Below are 16,596 nucleotides of genomic sequence, written 5' to 3'. Positions count from 1 at the left end.
GGGGTTTTACAGTATTATGTACCTTTTCCTGATTTAGTTTTTTGCTTGTTCTGCTGTAAACTCGTACGAACATGTACATAATGATCAAGGCTGAGATCAGTTAGAAATGCGGGTTCGCTGACCCCAGTCACCTCATTCAGGTACCTGGTTTTGTGTAGAACAAAAGATTCTGAGAGCTCATCAGCGCACGCTCTATTCATACCTCGCACCCGATCGATATGTCCATTGTTCACGGGCACATGTAGTTGACCGTAGAAAGGGGGACACAATGAACCGCTTGACTGCCTTCACACAGCTGGATTACCAACCTGTGTGCCTCTCTGTCGACGGGCGAAAAGAATCTCGTTTGGGGGCATCAAAGGCACTCAGAGAATTGCGGAAGGAACGGGTTAAATATGCATGGTATTTTGGAAAGGTAGAGACATCTGAGATATAAGTAAAGTTGATACATAAAATGTAGTGTCTAGCTGAAGTTTCACCTGTTCTTTCATAGTTTGGTAATTTACAGTTGGTTGTTGTTTGCCTTTGTATGGTTTTTAAGAGACTGTAGACAAAGTCTTGGTGTAAACTTCAGACTTTAACAGCTCTATACCTTTCATGGTCCCCCATTATTCCTGTAGGTTACCCACTTGGTAGACAGCAGGACTTGGTATATCTCTGAGATTCCTTCACAGTCACAGCTAGAGTATCCTGATCATCCCTCCACCATCTCTCTGTCTCCATCTGTTGCTAAGCAACCCTCATCCCCATTGTCAATGGTCTTACCCAACCCACCTGCTGTTATCAAGCAGCACTCCTCTCCTGCTCCTAGATACGTGCTCCTCAGCTCTCAGGTAAGAACATGGTGGTCACAGATGCTGAGGGGGGAAAGATAACACGCAATGGGGTAGATGTACAGACAGTCATACAGACAAACAGACAGACAAACAAACATGGACAGACAAGAACAAGAGTCGTAATCTTGCTATAGAGCATCGTGGAATGGCAGTCTTCAAAGATGTGTGTGGAAACTTCTTCTTTCTTTCTTTTATTTTGTAGTTTGTTGTTGTTGTTTTTTTTGGGGGGAGGGTCATGTATGTTTTGGGTTTTTCCCCTCTTTTTTTTTTTTTTTTATAGAGTGGGGGATGTGTGTGTTACTTGTTTTACTTTGTTGTTTTTGTAATGGGGTTTGTTTGTTTGCATGTTTGTTGGTTTGTTTGTTGGTTTGTTTTAGGGAGGGAGGAGATATTCCACAACTAATAACAACCATTTAGTGCAGCCAGTGTGGGTTAGTACAGTGCTGCCATAAGACTATGTGTGAATGGGAATTGTATCCAGGGACGTCATGTTTCCTGTCTATGATAAAATGTCATTTTGGGAAGTTCAGGAAATCCTGACATGCTTGCATTCCTCTGGGATGACAATAGACTACTTTTTTCAAAACTCATCACATCTCACTCCAGTTTAGATAGGAGGGGAGGGGAGAACAAACTTTTGTTGATTTACCTTTTTTGTAGTTTGGTGATTTTGTGATATATTGTACACCATTTTCATGTGAATTTGCTATCTTCAAGATGAAATACTGTACGCTTTTCTGCTGCTTTCAAGAGAGAGAGTAAGTGATTTAGTGAAAGGAATGCCATGGAAATGTTGATAAATCTGCTATGTTTTCTCACTCATTACCCAGGGAAGTGTGGTCATCTCCAGGTTGAGGCCTGTGGATCAGCTTCGGCAGCTCATGCTGAACAACATGGGCCCTGAGAACCCTGCTGTGGAGAACTTCTTCAAACTTCACAAGGTGGGTAGACACCTCTGACAGAGCTGCCAAGTCTCCCTGATTCTGCAGGAGTCTCCATGAAAATGTCAAAATCTGTTCATGTCTGAATAAGAGATTATTAAAATCTCCCTGATTTGAGAATTTTTTACCCATTGAAATGCATGTACCACACAAATATCTCCCGGATTGCTGTGTGGAATCTCCCTGATTTAGATGTGGGAATGTTGGCAGACCTGCTTTGAGATAACACAGCTCAAAAAAGGCTTTTGGTCACCTCACTTTTCTCACCTGGCCTCCCAAGTTACATAGAATTTGGTGCTATCGTAGCACAACATTCTGGAGTTTGATGTGTCTTAGATGGTTTCTCTTTCCTCTTCACCAAATTTGTCTTCATTTGAAAGGGAGGGCTAAATGTTTAGGTTTGGGGGGTTTTTTTGCGAGTTTACAACCTGATTTTGTGATTTTTCGGAAATTAAAGCTCTCTATTCCTCTATCCCATGATATTTTGTTTGTATTTCAAGTATTTGTTTTACAAATACTTAAGAATCTAATCAAACATGGGATAAGAATCTAATCAAACATGGGGGTGGTGTGATACGTTTTCGTCAACTAAGCACTAGCACTTCTGTGCCTTGGGCATTTGGTTGAAGGATTCTCTTCTCTGACAGAAATAACAGCATACACATATTCAAAATTGAAGAAAATACTTGTACTGTTTACTGACGTTAATGCTGGTGTAGTTGTATGTGTTTTTTATGTCGGGGAGAGCTTATTTTAGTGTGAAAGTCTTGTATATCCTTGCTGTTCGCAGCACTGACCTTCCCATCCCATCTAGGCTTGACTTCTCTTATGTCAAAGATTGCAATGTGGTACAGTGCACTCTCATTATTACAAGCATGATTATAACAATTTTCCTTGTTACAATCAAGTGAAAATTCAGGTCCCAAATTATCAGTTTTAGATTTTCACCGGGTGTTTGACTGAAAATTTTGATAAAAAGAAATAAAACTGCCAGTCCCAATGACTTTGTTTTCACGAGAGTTGTCTTTACATGCATGTTGCAGAGTGACTGTGTCTGTATTCTTTTTCTTGTTTTACTCTGTCTTATTTCGTCTCATCTTGTCCTCACTCCTATACAGGAGGAGCAAGCGTGTGCCACGTGTCTGATTCTGGCCTGCTCTCTGGCCTCTAGTGACCAGACCATCACAGACTGGGCCACCCAGGCCTTCTTTCTCTATGGGGGAGAGCCTGGGGGCCCTATGGGCCTTGAGCACCAGCCTCCACCTGTAGCCAACCTGGCTGCCATGTTTGGTGAGTCTCTCAGTCCCACCTATTCATTTTAGTTGTATGTGTGTGTCATATCTCTCATGTCTAAGGTATTAACATATTATTATGAGACCTCAAATTGGAAGATCTGCTGCATTTTGTTTTCACAATGCCTCACTGTGTATATGTGTTGTTTTCCATAATCACAATCTTTTATTTATTTATTGAATTGTTTGGTTTTTCCTCATTGGTCTAGGTCTATTAGGGTGCAAGTGAATAATAATGCTGGTATTTATTAAAGTAGATATCTAATCTGTGTTTGTTATATACACGGTACTGTAAAAGTGGAATTTTCGCGTTGTTGAAATTTTCGCGCATTTCCCGCAACCAGAAACTAGCACGAAAATAAAAGCTCGCGAATATTTTTGCATGCCATATGTTCCAGTACCACTGTCTTAATTCTTCGAAATTAAAAATATGTGAAACTCTTCTTACCGGGCCAAGTGCGAAAAATTAGTCGCGCAAAAATATTCACTTTTACAGTATTCCATGCAATTCATCAATTGGCACAAATCTTGTACTCTGCCCATAGGACCATCTTTTCTGTGCAATCTATTTGCAATACATATTTTATCATTTACTTGTGGGACTTCAACTTAAACTCATGATAAGTGGAACTCAGTTAGTATTATCAGTGAATAAAGACTTGATATGATTTCATGACTGTTTATACTGAAGTCTCCATCCGACACACTTGGTCCCTTGTGTAGTAATCTATGTGGTCAGTTAATCATTGTTGTTATCCACCCATCTAACTTTATGTTGTCTACAAACGTCATAGGAGCCACCACCCCTTTGGTAGGTCAGAGTGGTCTGGACTCAACCCGACCCATCTCCAGCCCTACTCTAGCCTCACCCTCTCCCATGCGCCCCAATGTTGCCTCCACTCCGTTCGTTGCGGCCACACCCGGCAACCAGATGTCTGCTGCCCCCACCAGCCACCAGGGTATACTTTTCTCTGGCAAGTTCAAGGGACTTTGCCTCTACTTCAGTAGGCTGGTCAGGTGTGTTTCTCCTTTTGATTAGTCAACTTGTTTCATTGTGGGTTGTTGTTGTTTTGGGGTTTGTTTTTTGTTTTTTGTTTTTTTTTGGGGGGGGGTGTTGTTGTTGTTTTTGCACTTTTTTGAAAAGGGTAAAGTATCGTTTAATGAAATTGTAATGTGAATTGTTGTTGGTTTCATGTGATTTGTGCCAATTATGGACACAGTGTAGCAAAAAAAAAGCTGCTGAAACTGCTTATCCAATAGTGGCGAGCCAATAGAGTAAAATGGAGTCAAAAGGGGCCTGAGCTTTCGATCCTAGCAGAATCTTTGTCAGTTGCAAAATGACAAACAGGCAGGGAAAGCAATCACATCAAATAAGGACTTCACACAACAAGAACAGTCAGGGACAGGCTAGGGACACAAAACAAAGAAAATAAAGAAAACAAAAGGAGAGGGTAGGAGGTCATGGGCAAGGAGCCCAACAGGTAAAGGGAGGGGGATTAGAGCAGGAGGGCGGACAGACAAAAGGCAGAGGAGGGTCAGTAATGATCCTGAGGACCAAGGGGGCAGCCATTGAAGGAAAAGGATGAATAGGGAGGCAACATCAAACAAGATGAGGAACAACAGAGAGATGAAGAAAGGAAAAGAGTGAAATAGCAACAGCAAGGGGAAGGGGGGGGGGGAGCTGAGGAAACAGCAAGCCCTAAAATGGTGTACCAAGAGGAAGCAACAAAATAAAAGTGAGAGTCAACCAACAAATGCAAGTAATCAAACATATACATCAAAGTGTATATACACAATAATGGTGATAATAACAACAACAATAATGATAATGGTATTTATAAAAGAAATTAGATAATAATAATGAAGCACATAAGCAGAAGGGGGGGGGGGGGAGGCCTGTCCCTGACTGTTCTTGTTGTGTGTAGTCCTTATATGTGATTGCTTTCCCTGCCTGTTTGTCATTTTGCCTTTGACAAAGATTCTGCTAGGATCGTAAGCTCAGGCCCCTTTTGACTCCAATTATGGACACAATATGCTAACTGATGTGTGAAAATTAAAATGTCTGTATGTTTATATCATCTATGAAATGAAAGAGAAAATGGTAGTGAGCAGAAAGCGGTCAAAGCACTGCACATTGTAGTAATTGAATGACATTAAAATCATTCAGAATTCAAGAATAATTTTGGTCTTTTATTCATGCAGAATATCATTGCTTTGTGTGCAATTGTTTAGGGTTTGTATCTTGTGCTTTTAATCATGTACCTAAGTGAATATGTACAGATGTAGAAACTGTAACATTCATTTTTGAAGTGTCAATTTATGAGACATTTTACTGTTGTCGTTTTCATCCGTCTTACCTTGAATAAAAAAAGAATGCCTTTAATCTGTAGAGGACAGGCTGATATTGCTACAACACACATTTCCCATAGACACCTGCCCAAGTATACTCAGGACTTGTCCTCAATGGGTTGATTACACCATCTCATGAGTTCTTGTAATGTAGAATTTCAAGAGTAGAGTCACTTTTAAATACAAACACATTATCAAATTATGTGCAAAACTCAAGTGAAGTTCTTGTGGCAAGAAAATATGAATTACTGCTCAGCTCTAGTAATACTTTGAAAGTGATATTTTTGCAGCTTATTGTATGCATCTTGAATGGAATACATGTCTTTTTAGTCATTAAGTCAATCACCTTTACTATTAAATATTTCTGTCACGAGAAAACTGGTTAACTGACACCATCCAATATAATCACCATTTTCTGCCTTTATTCCACAGACCAATGTGGGAAAAACTTCTGGTCAAGGAATTTCCAGTCATAGGACCTCCTCCTAATAAAAAGCTGGTAAGTTTTACAGGTCAAATTTTCATAGAATGGAGACTTTGTCCTGTTAAATAGGTTTCATGAAATCTGAAACTTGCTGATTATGACTTTTTATTTTACTTTGATGAGACATGTTTTCCTTTACCCATAACAATACAAGGTGTCCTGTGTAAGTAACAATCTTGTAGAAGTAACGTCAACAGATGCGGACTGACACCAAATAAAGACAATGTTTTCAGTTTATCTTGTCAGTAACTGTAATTATCCTTCATGTGGTTGAGTTAAGTTAAGCAGCAGGATGGCCATGGTGTCATGACAGTAATCGCAACAGTCTTTTGTTTATTCTGTTTGGTGTTGGCTATTGTCTGTCTGTTATGCATTGTTCATGTGCATTTCCCATATCACTTTTGAGTAGATATAGATGCCACCATTTACTGTTCAAACTTCAGATCTGAATTAAATCCTGTAACTTAAGATTTCTTTGCATACACATGATACTGTCATCTGGATTTTAATACAGTGTTGATGATGTTTAGGGTGCTTGACGTAGTTGAATTTCGCTCTCTGAGCATCTATAGATAACAAATTGAGAGCAAGATTGTATCACCTCGATGAATAGTGAACAGTGTCTTACATCCTTCTAGCTGTTAACTGATGATCTGATACATCATGTCCATTATTCTGTTCTCAGCTGTCCTTTGCTTTCGGGAGTCAAGAGTTGAGTTCTGTGCTGGAAGACGTCCTATCCCTCAAGTCCTTCCTGGAGAAAAACTCACAGTTCACCATGGTAGCAGAGAGGTGAGGGGTCACCTGGGGGAAGGGGGTGGAGAGACAGACATACAAACTAAGAAAGGAAATGATAATAGCACCATGTATTTATGTGAAGTGTATTTATGTGTATAAGGTGTTAACATTGTGTGTGTTTGTGTAAACATATTGACAGAAAAAGGCTTTATGTGTGTTAAGTAACATCATCTAGAAGGTACTAAGTTTGTGAATCCATGTACAGTGTATCATGGTTACAATATATAAGAATCAATCAGCAGGTTGTTACCCCACATTCTGTCTACAGAATTGGTGCACCTGTTTTGAGATGTACCCTACTGTAAAAGTGGATATTTTGTGTGACTAATTTTTTGCGCTCTCCCGGGTAAGAAGAGTCAATTGTGTTTTTAATTCCACGGAATCAAGACATCAAGCACTGTAAATCATGATATATTCGCGGCATGAAAATTTCGCGAATTGGAGCTGATGACCTTTCTCGCGGCATGAAATTTTCGCAAATTGCCACTGGCGTCCATGCATATAGTGTAGACAAGAACTTTCACTTGCATTTTAATTTCACGAATGATGGCGCTCGCGAAATTCGTGAAATTAAAATGCATGCAAACATTCCTCGTTCTACAGTACTTTAAAAATATTCACGTGCTTTATTTTTGCGCTAGTTTCTGGTTGCGCAAAATGCGCAAAAAATGTCAACACCGCAAAAATTTCCACTTTTACAGTAATAGTCAATTTAAAGCCTCTGTGTGCACCATTTACATAATATATGAAAAGCCCTAGAAAGCTGGAAAGAAATCATGACTCAGAAGTCATGTGAGTTTTCTATCTCCTATGTCCTAGTATGGTGCCACACATACCAGCGAGTGGTTTTGTGCGGCCAGACTCAGTGGTTGGAGGACAAGCCAGCATACAAGCAGCCCAGAGGGAACAGCTTAGGATGAGGGGTAAGTTATCAAACAGCCACACCCACCCAGGAAGTATTCCTTACCTCTCTCTCTCTTCAGTGTACCTTTCTACTTGGCACAATGTCTGGCATGCATGAAGGTAGTTTTATATTTTATTCCATGGTTTATGTAAATTTCTTCTGTGTAAATGCACATGATAGATCGCGTAAGCCAACAGACATGAATAATAACTGCGTGTTGATACTTCCGTACAAAAGTTACTCCTATTTCAAGCTTGTTTTAAACCATAGAATTAATTTAAACCACATTTGTTATTTTAAAGCCACCTTTGTGAATGCAGGCCTTAGTGTCCCCACAAAATTCTATAATTTTTTACAAGTTAGGCAGGGCTCGACACTAACAGTGGCCCGGTGGCCCAGGGCCACCAAAAATGAAAGTCGGGCCACCAAATTTCAAAAAAGGGCAAATTTGGTGGCCCGCCTCAGGCCACCAAAACTTTTTGAAAAGTATGTCAATAAATTTGTAACTTTTTGCGCCAGAAATTAGTAGTTAAATTTGTTCAAAGGATGGATGAAAAGGACTGAATGAATGCCTTAGAGTGAGTGTTGCAAGTTTGTTGAAGTTTATTTATGAGTAGATATGTCCAACTTCTAATTCTTACGATCATAAATATTAAATATTTGACTCATTTTTAAAAAAAAAAGGACTTTTAATGTTTTTTATTGTTTTTTTTTCGGGACACCAAATTTTTCTCTCGGGCCACCAAAAATTTGAAATGTAGGATTTTGGTGGTCCCATCGGGCCACCAAACAAAAAAGTTAGTGTCGAGCCATGAGTTAGGGGCAAATATTTGTAGACAGTTGTGAAAGTTTGCTAAAGTAATTTTCAGGTAATGTATCAACTAGGCTCAGGATTTATAGGAGTGTCTTTTAGTGATTTGCTGCCCATTTTGCCATAAGTATAATGACAGGCTTAAAGTTAATATCTACAATCTGAAGCTGTGCTTCCCATATAAAATTTTCCTCAAACTTCTCATTACAGGACAACTTTGTTAATCAAAATGGTCACTGAATGTTTCACTCTTTAGCTCTATAATTTTCAAATAGGCATCAGTTCACAACAGCTACGTTCAACTGAAAAAAGAATAAATCAAGTGCTGTGATTGAAACATAAGAAGTATTTGTTGATATGACTGTGTGGGTAGTGATATTGTGATATAAATAAATTCCCAGGGACACTGATCTGTGATATAATGCAGTAAAGTAGCCTCATTTACGCAGCTCTGATACCAGCATTCTTTGACCACCATCCAGAAATCATTAATAGTCCTCTTTCTCTCTCTCCAGCCGATGCTCAGGCCAGTGAGAAGCAAGCACTGGTCAATCTCCAACAGCTGGTCAGTATGACGGTGGAAGTCCTGGCCATGCTCAAACTTCTCTCCTACCGCCAGTTCCACGTCTTGGCTGATAGGCTGAATCCAGTAGGTTTCTTGCATCCACTCGGTTTGACTTCAATGTGTGCTAGTACACCCTAGCTTTGTGCAGTTTGAGACATTTATACCCCAGTCATAAAAAGAGCCAGAGCTTGCTAAATTGGAGAAAATGTTGGCAAATTTCTCATTTATCCAGTGTGAGTCTGTCTTTCATAGTCTCATTAATATTGCAATAATGACACAGCATAAACCTGTTAGAATGAGAGAATATACGATACATGCGACAATTTTACACAAAACCATTTGTGTTGGATATTCAGAAGACTGCCATATTGCAACAGACTGTATTAAGTTTGTCAGCTTCTTGTGAACACACAAAGTAAACCAACATTTCAGCTTTTTTATTGCATGTCCATCAAACAGTAAATAGTCCTGAAATATTTCAGCTCTTGAATTCAACAAATTTGTTGACTGGTCTTTTAGAACCAAGGATGTATGCTGTGATTATGCTCAATTCAAACTGATTGACTCTTGTCTTAGAGTTCTCTGTCTTTTGAATATCTTATTATCTCTAACAGAGTATTGTGTTTTCTTTCCCAGCTAGTCAATCTCCAAACATGCATTGCCACTTCTTTCAAATTTTCAGACCTCCTTTTTTCTCTAAAGTATTATTCAGGTTTGCTAATTGCCCATGCTTGTAATTATTCTTTAAGTAACCAGTGATGCTGTAGTATTATCAGGTTTGTTTTCAACACCTTTGCAGATTGACCAGGATAACCTGAAGAAGATGACTCTGAGAGATTTGGTGCTGAGAGGAAGAGAGGTAATTTACCGAAAAAGATTTGAATTGAATAATTCTTGCCAAACCCAAATATAATTCTGTAAACATGAACAATTTTTCAGTGTGGACAATTTGGGAAATTTTGTGTTCTTAGCTAGCATGAAAAATAGGAGCACATGAGCGAGATGGTAAAATGTCCAAATATTCTCCTATCCACTAATTGCAGGCAAGCAAACTGTACCAAGATTGACCCAGTGTGAAGAATTTAACTCGTTGAGGACGAATTGATTTTTTATATCATGCATTTTCCATAGACACCTGCCCAAGTATACTTGGTACTAGTCTTCAACGGGCTAGCTTGTATAAAAGTTGACATGTGTAGTAATTTGCTAAAATGCCAACAAAAAAAAAAGGGGGGGGGGAAGCATGTACTGTACACATTATGTGGGTGTGATGACCATCCATGCATTGAAATAAAAGTACCACAGGCGTTTTTACAAGTATGAATGCAGTGGAAAGAAATATCTTGGTTTTATGATGTATGTTTGTTTCTTTATTTGTTTGTTGATTATTTTGTTTACTTTGTTCTTGTTGGTCATGGTAGCAATGGTTGTGCTTGGAACATCCAAAAAAAAGCGTATCCAACAGATTCTCAATCATAAACCACAGACATTGCACAGGACTAGACAGATGAACTAGGTGATTGTTATTGTTATTTGCTGCATGCATATTCCTGAAATTAAATACTGTACATGCTATGATCATTGCAGCATAGAATCTATTTTGTCTACTAATGAAATCACTCTTCAATCTGCCTACCTTGTAGATGTGTGAAGGTCTGATCACAGCCCTCATCAATCTCTACATCGGAGATAACAGCACCACCGATGCCATCAGCTCCAGGCTGAGGGAAGTTTGTCCATCTCTCTACAGTGTCAGTGATGCCATCTGTACCAAGGTAGGGACTTTTCACTCCTGTCTTGATTTGATTTAATTTGATTTGATTTCATTCAGTGGGATTTGATTTGAAAGGTTTATTTGAATGAGAGTTATCACAGCTAAGAGCTAAATTGCAGTGGAAACTGGTAAATTGCAACATTTTCGTTAGTATGCAATCATGGAACACACGTTGTTTCTTTAAGATGTCTATGCTTCTGTTGATTTTGATGGAGCAGCTGACTATGATTTGTGTTGATTAGAAATTTATTGAATTATAGGCTAATTTCAAATGGGAATATTCCTTATATTTAGGTTAAATGTCAAGTTAGAGGGGGAAATGGGAAGTGATCTCAGCAAGCTGTCTCATATGATGTCCAAAAAGCCATCACATTTTTGCCCTAATGACCTCTGCACTGCAAGACAGAAAAATATGATTGGATAGGTAGAAAGACAGATTGATAGATACTGTAAAAGTGTTTTTTTTCGCGTACAGATACTTTCGCGGTTTTGATTGGTGCCAACTCTTTTGCGTGTGTTTAAAGTCGCGGTCGGCAAAATCTGTGAATTCACAGTTGGCAAAAACTGTTTTATTTTGCACATGAAAACCCAAACTATAATCCAATTATTCTTTTATTTATTAAATAGAAATCAAAATTAAATGCAGGCTTACCTGATATCCTGTCTCTCGAGTACTTTATAACATGCTTGTACCTACATTGGGCGGTATACTGTGTGTGTGTTGACCATCAATACACTCAATGCGCGGAATCTTCGTGTGTGCATGTGCGCAATAGCGTTGTAACAAGCGGCGAGTTCAAAACATTTCCTTGCTTGGTTAATTTCGCGCGACTTTTCAAAACATTTTCGCGTGATGTTAAATTCGTGGTTCAACTTCAAAGCGCGAAAAGCGCGAAAATAAAACCACTGCGAAGGAAACCACTTTTACAGTAGTCTGTTTCATCTGTTCATTTTGAATGAGAGTTATAATAGTGGCTTTGTGAAAATAGCTGGATGCATCTTACCCTATCAGAGTCAGAGGCTGAAGTTGATTTAGTTCTTTGCGAATCATACTTTTGTCAGTCTTGAACAATACTAATATTTGTCTGACTGCATCTCTCCAACCTCGGAAGGTATCTTACCACAGAGAGATGTGACCATATCCAGTTTCTTTAGTTGTGTTTGCATCTACGTGTCATACCAGCAAGAGCCGAGAGTCAACTTTATGAGAGATAAATGACCTGTTTATCTGTATTTCTTCCACTTTGTGTTTTTTTTTTATAATCTCTGTTTTCTTGTCCACATTTTGTCTCCCACCTACTGTCTTCTACCTACTTTTCCACCGTCATTCATGCCTCTTTCTTTTCCCTCTTGTCATTCTTCTTCCTGTTACCCTCTCACATTCTGTCTCTCCTCCATCCTTCCTTCCATCCCCCCAATATCAGGCCAATGAGACTCTCCAGGCAGCCATGCAGGCTGAGACGAAGTCTGTGCTTGATAGACTACTCAAGGAATCATTACGGGTCAGTTATTCACAATGGAGTATATTCCTATGTTACAAGCTTGATACAGAAAGATGAAGACTGCCCTCTTGGGTTGCAGTTAAGAAATTATAGGCACCATGCTATGTGTATCCTTTTACATAGACTATGTGGGTTAAACTCATACATCACAATGGAGGGAGCAACAGAGGAGCTATGGGATAGAAATATGTGAAAGTGCAGTTAGCCACTAGACCATATTGAACTTTGTTATGCTCCCCTGTGTTAGTGTTTGTTTTCTCTTTCTCAGCTAAAATGGTAGCTCCCAAAACAGCAAGCTTATAAGTCACACACACTTGTGTTCCTTTTTTGCAGTCCTCTATAGTGCCTGCTGCAGAGCAACCAAATCATTTGTTTCCAGTTCTGTTAACTTCATGATGTTATAGATATATAACCGTGTGGCTACGACAGTTCTACATTGTTTAGATTAGAATGCTTGTGTTGTTTGATAACCACTTTCATATACTGTGGCCTGGAATGCTGTAAGTAACTGGAGGAAAATTAACATGAATTATAATCACTGATACTACAACATTCCTCTTACCTGTTACCCATCTACACAGTCACATTACTTTCTATCAGATATGAATTATTCAAACCTCATCATCTCCTCTGTTCTTGCAGCTCTTCAAGGAAGTGAGTCAACAGCTGAATTTATCAGCAGTGTGTGCAGAGTATCACCAAGGTAACCACACTCTTTGATAAAGGGATTCCTTGGTCATTTTTATGATATCAAGTTTAAGAAACTAATGTTTGTAGTGATGGGAGATGGTAATAATGTGCATCTTAATGGTGATGATGGTGGTGATAATAATAATGATGATCATCATGATCATGATCATGATGATGGTGATGATGGTGATGATAATGGCAATGATGATAATGATGATGATAATGGTGGTGATGATAATTATGATGATGATGGTGGTCATAGTGATGGTGATGTTGATTGTGGTAATGATGATGATGGTGACAGTGATTGTGAGAGGTGATAATTTGTACAATAATGGTGGCGATGATAGTCTCGATGGTGATGTTTATAATGATTATGTTGTTTTATTGATTACATTAACCATTATCTGCAGTATTATAGATACTACACTAAGAGCAGCTGTGTTCAAAGACATGAATGATGGCGATGTTAATGATCACGCACATGTCAAGATTTTTCAAACCACACTGATGTCATGGTGATGATACAAGATGATGTTCAGCTCAGCTTTGCAAAGTCAGTTTAGTTTCTACAATGAATGTTTCAGTAGATTTTCTGTTGAAGATGTCCTGCGGCTTGATATCAACAAGTACACAATGCAAGGCAGTGTTTCTTTTTATACTTCAGTTTGTAACTCCAAACCACCACTGTTGTATCTATTGCAGCTCGTTTCTATGACGGCGTGGTGGACCTGTGTCTGTCAGCAGCAGCAAAGCGTGACACTCAGAACCTTGCTCTTCTCTTCTACAAGAATGGCAAGAGACCAGAGGACACACACGGCATGGAGGCATTCTCTGCCAGGTCAGATTGAAATTAACCAATACAATGCCATCACTGAGATGTGTCGTGCTTGTACAGTATGTAAAGACTTAGTGGGCTCTGTCACTCTATTTCCTTTGATGCACATTGCAGAGTTCTTTCATGTAGGATAAAGGACATGTTGTGATGTTAGTAGAAGTTTTCATTCCTCAGTGCTTTAGGAAATATATTTTGGTATCTCTCACTCTATGATGCATATTTACTAGATCGGGAAAACAGCTGAAAAAAGAAGAAACATGTTTACAAAGGAGTAGTTGAAAACATAATATGTCATGAATAGGCTTTCTAAAGTTAATAAGTGATGAAAAGATAGTAGGAATTTTAATAGTAAAATGTACTATTGCAGCAAAGAGCAGAAGTGTTCCTACTGTGATAGTGAGCCAACAGCTGAAATCTCATGCAATAGGCCATAAACATTTACTCACTTAGTCATATATCTACCCTCCGGACAGCAAGGAACACATCTCAAAAGAGCAAAATATGAATATTGAAGTCACTTGAATGCTATATGTCACTTGAATTTGGTCAGCTTGCCAAGACATTTTGATGCACACAATGTAAACACACACCATTACAACACCTTGCATTCCTAGATATGAGTGCTACAAGTCCATCACTGACATCCTGGATGAGTTACTGGCAGCCAGTCGGGCCCAACCCTCGTCCCCTAGTCTCCCCACTCGCCCTGGTCCTCCTCCCCAACCTGACCCCTATAGACTCAGCACTCAGGATGCTGAGCACTATGTGAGTATGCTGACATAGCAATCTCTTGGTAAAAGTACTTCTAAACATTTTAGATAAGGTGCTTCCTAAATGTTAATGTTAATGATGATGATGATGATGATGATGATGATGATGATGATGATGATGATGATGATGATGATGATGATGATTTCAGAATAGATAAAAATGATTGTTATCATATTGCTAATGATAACAATGATGATGACAAGAGATAGTGTGTAATAGTATATGTATTGCATAACATATAACATCCCCGTATTGCTAGTATATCAATATATAAAACAATACATTGTTTCTGTTGATGTTCTTCTCTTTTTCTGTGAACTTTCCGCAGCTTGAAAGTATGATGCACAAATGCCTGTCGTCTGAGGACGAACTCTTCCATGTCGCCCTCTATGATTGGTTAGTGAACAAGGGGCTCAAGGAGCAGCTCCTTGAGGTGAGTTTGTACAGTCTTGATGCATACCCCCCCCCCCCCCCCCCCCCCCAATTTAACCCATTCCACACTGAATTCTAAAATGCCCATAGAGTTAAATACACTGGCCACCAGGTTCCCGTATGGAACAGCTTAAGATAGCCAGTGTAAAGTTACTATCCAGTGTGGGTATCTGTAGGCAAAAGATATCTTACCAAACCATCCAAAAAGTGTGTGTATTCTGTTCCCTTTCATTGTATTGGAATCATTCATATTTCATAAATCAGAAGTTCAATATGTCATGTATGATTGTGTTTGAGCATCTGTATGATATTGCCATGACCAGCACGGACGTAAAGTATATTGAAATCTTGTGATAGGAGGTTAAAGCCGTGCCATATTGTATATATCATGGTACGTGTGATACCAATGATGTATTAGTTGGTGCATGTAGGTCTGCATGTCAGTACAAATTTTATATTCCAAGTGTGTGTCAGTAATGTCAGCATTCCTCTCCCCTCCACAGATCTCATCACCTTTTGTGGAGCCCTACATCCAGCGAGCCGTCCACTATAACCCAGACGGTCTAGAGATGCTAGACCTGCTATGGAAGTACCATGAGAAGTGTAAAAACTACCCCGCTGCCTCCAGGATTCTCTGCAAACTGGCTGAGAGACAGGGGTAGGCCTTGCAACCTTTGATCTTTGCATAGTCATAGTCTGACAAGAGAGTGATCTCTTTTGTGACATTGTCTGGAAAGTAGATGTCATGCCAACACAAAACAATTGGGGGCGGGGGTCATTGGAGTTTGTTGTAGTATACACTGTGCGGTGTCAGACAAGCAAGCTAGTGTAGACATGCACAAAACATGGCTGTGGTTTTGACACATTACTGTTGGTACTTTCACAATATATTCATTTCACTGGATAAGTGTCAGTAGTGTGTCTGGCATCAGCAATGAAAATGTGGTTTGTTGTGTTTTAGGCAATAAGTTTCAGACAATGATAAAAGCCATTTGATGCGGATGTCAATTAGGATTGCAATTACCAGAATTTTATAGTCGTAATACGGCTAAAATAATAGTAACATTGACAATGGTGTACTTGATATTAATGTTTTTCAAAGTGCATTTCCATTTAATGGAAACCACAGAAAGAGCAAAGAGTATCCATCTCACTAATCAAATTATGTCCAGATTTGAGATTCGATTGAATTGCTATTGGTTTGAACTTATAGTCATGCTAGATGGCAATTATAAAGTTCATTGTTTCTGTGAGGAATCACATTTGTATGATGTAAGGTAATGATATGTAATCTTTATATCAACACAGTACGGACATCAAACTCCAGCAGCGCATTGAGTACTTGTCTAGAGCTGTGATGTGTAGTAAGAGTAGCAGCCTTCGGACTAGCTCAGCCAGTGAGGGAGAGTATCTACATGAATTGGAGGAAAAGCTTGAAGTAAGTCTGTAAGACTGCAGACCAAGATTACTAAAATTTGTCCAATACATGACAATACCATTCGTGATGACATTATAATGTGACAGACTTTATGTGCCAAAGCCCAGAGAAAAATGAAGATGTTGTTGTTGTTGTTGTCATTGTTTGTTTTGTTTTTGTTTTGTTTAAGAC

General features: G+C 39.0%; 1 protein-coding gene across 1 annotated transcript in view; it reads left to right on the top strand.

Annotated features, from left to right (window-relative positions):
• Window positions 1-16,596, top strand: part of LOC139728135 (nuclear pore complex protein Nup155-like) — a 50,596-nt gene that overhangs the window by 10,965 nt on the left and 23,035 nt on the right. The window contains exons 12-28 of the mRNA XM_071639094.1: window positions 621-833; window positions 1,667-1,777; window positions 2,896-3,067; window positions 3,864-4,086; window positions 5,851-5,917; window positions 6,588-6,694; window positions 7,520-7,623; window positions 8,931-9,064; window positions 9,780-9,839; window positions 10,624-10,755; window positions 12,179-12,256; window positions 12,899-12,959; window positions 13,652-13,787; window positions 14,399-14,549; window positions 14,884-14,988; window positions 15,491-15,645; window positions 16,296-16,425. Coding sequence (XP_071495195.1) covers window positions 621-833; window positions 1,667-1,777; window positions 2,896-3,067; window positions 3,864-4,086; window positions 5,851-5,917; window positions 6,588-6,694; window positions 7,520-7,623; window positions 8,931-9,064; window positions 9,780-9,839; window positions 10,624-10,755; window positions 12,179-12,256; window positions 12,899-12,959; window positions 13,652-13,787; window positions 14,399-14,549; window positions 14,884-14,988; window positions 15,491-15,645; window positions 16,296-16,425 — 2,139 coding nt within the window. The remainder of the gene's footprint in view (window positions 1-620; window positions 834-1,666; window positions 1,778-2,895; window positions 3,068-3,863; window positions 4,087-5,850; window positions 5,918-6,587; window positions 6,695-7,519; window positions 7,624-8,930; window positions 9,065-9,779; window positions 9,840-10,623; window positions 10,756-12,178; window positions 12,257-12,898; window positions 12,960-13,651; window positions 13,788-14,398; window positions 14,550-14,883; window positions 14,989-15,490; window positions 15,646-16,295; window positions 16,426-16,596) is intronic.

This window comes from Diadema antillarum, unplaced genomic scaffold (genome assembly GCF_040938485.1).
Source record: "Diadema antillarum isolate AM-2024a unplaced genomic scaffold, OU_Dant_1.0 seq00000166_RagTag, whole genome shotgun sequence".
Lineage (NCBI taxonomy): Eukaryota > Metazoa > Echinodermata > Echinoidea > Diadematoida > Diadematidae > Diadema > Diadema antillarum.
Note: the sequence above shows the minus strand (reverse complement) of the source record. Positions and strands in the feature narration are given on the sequence as shown.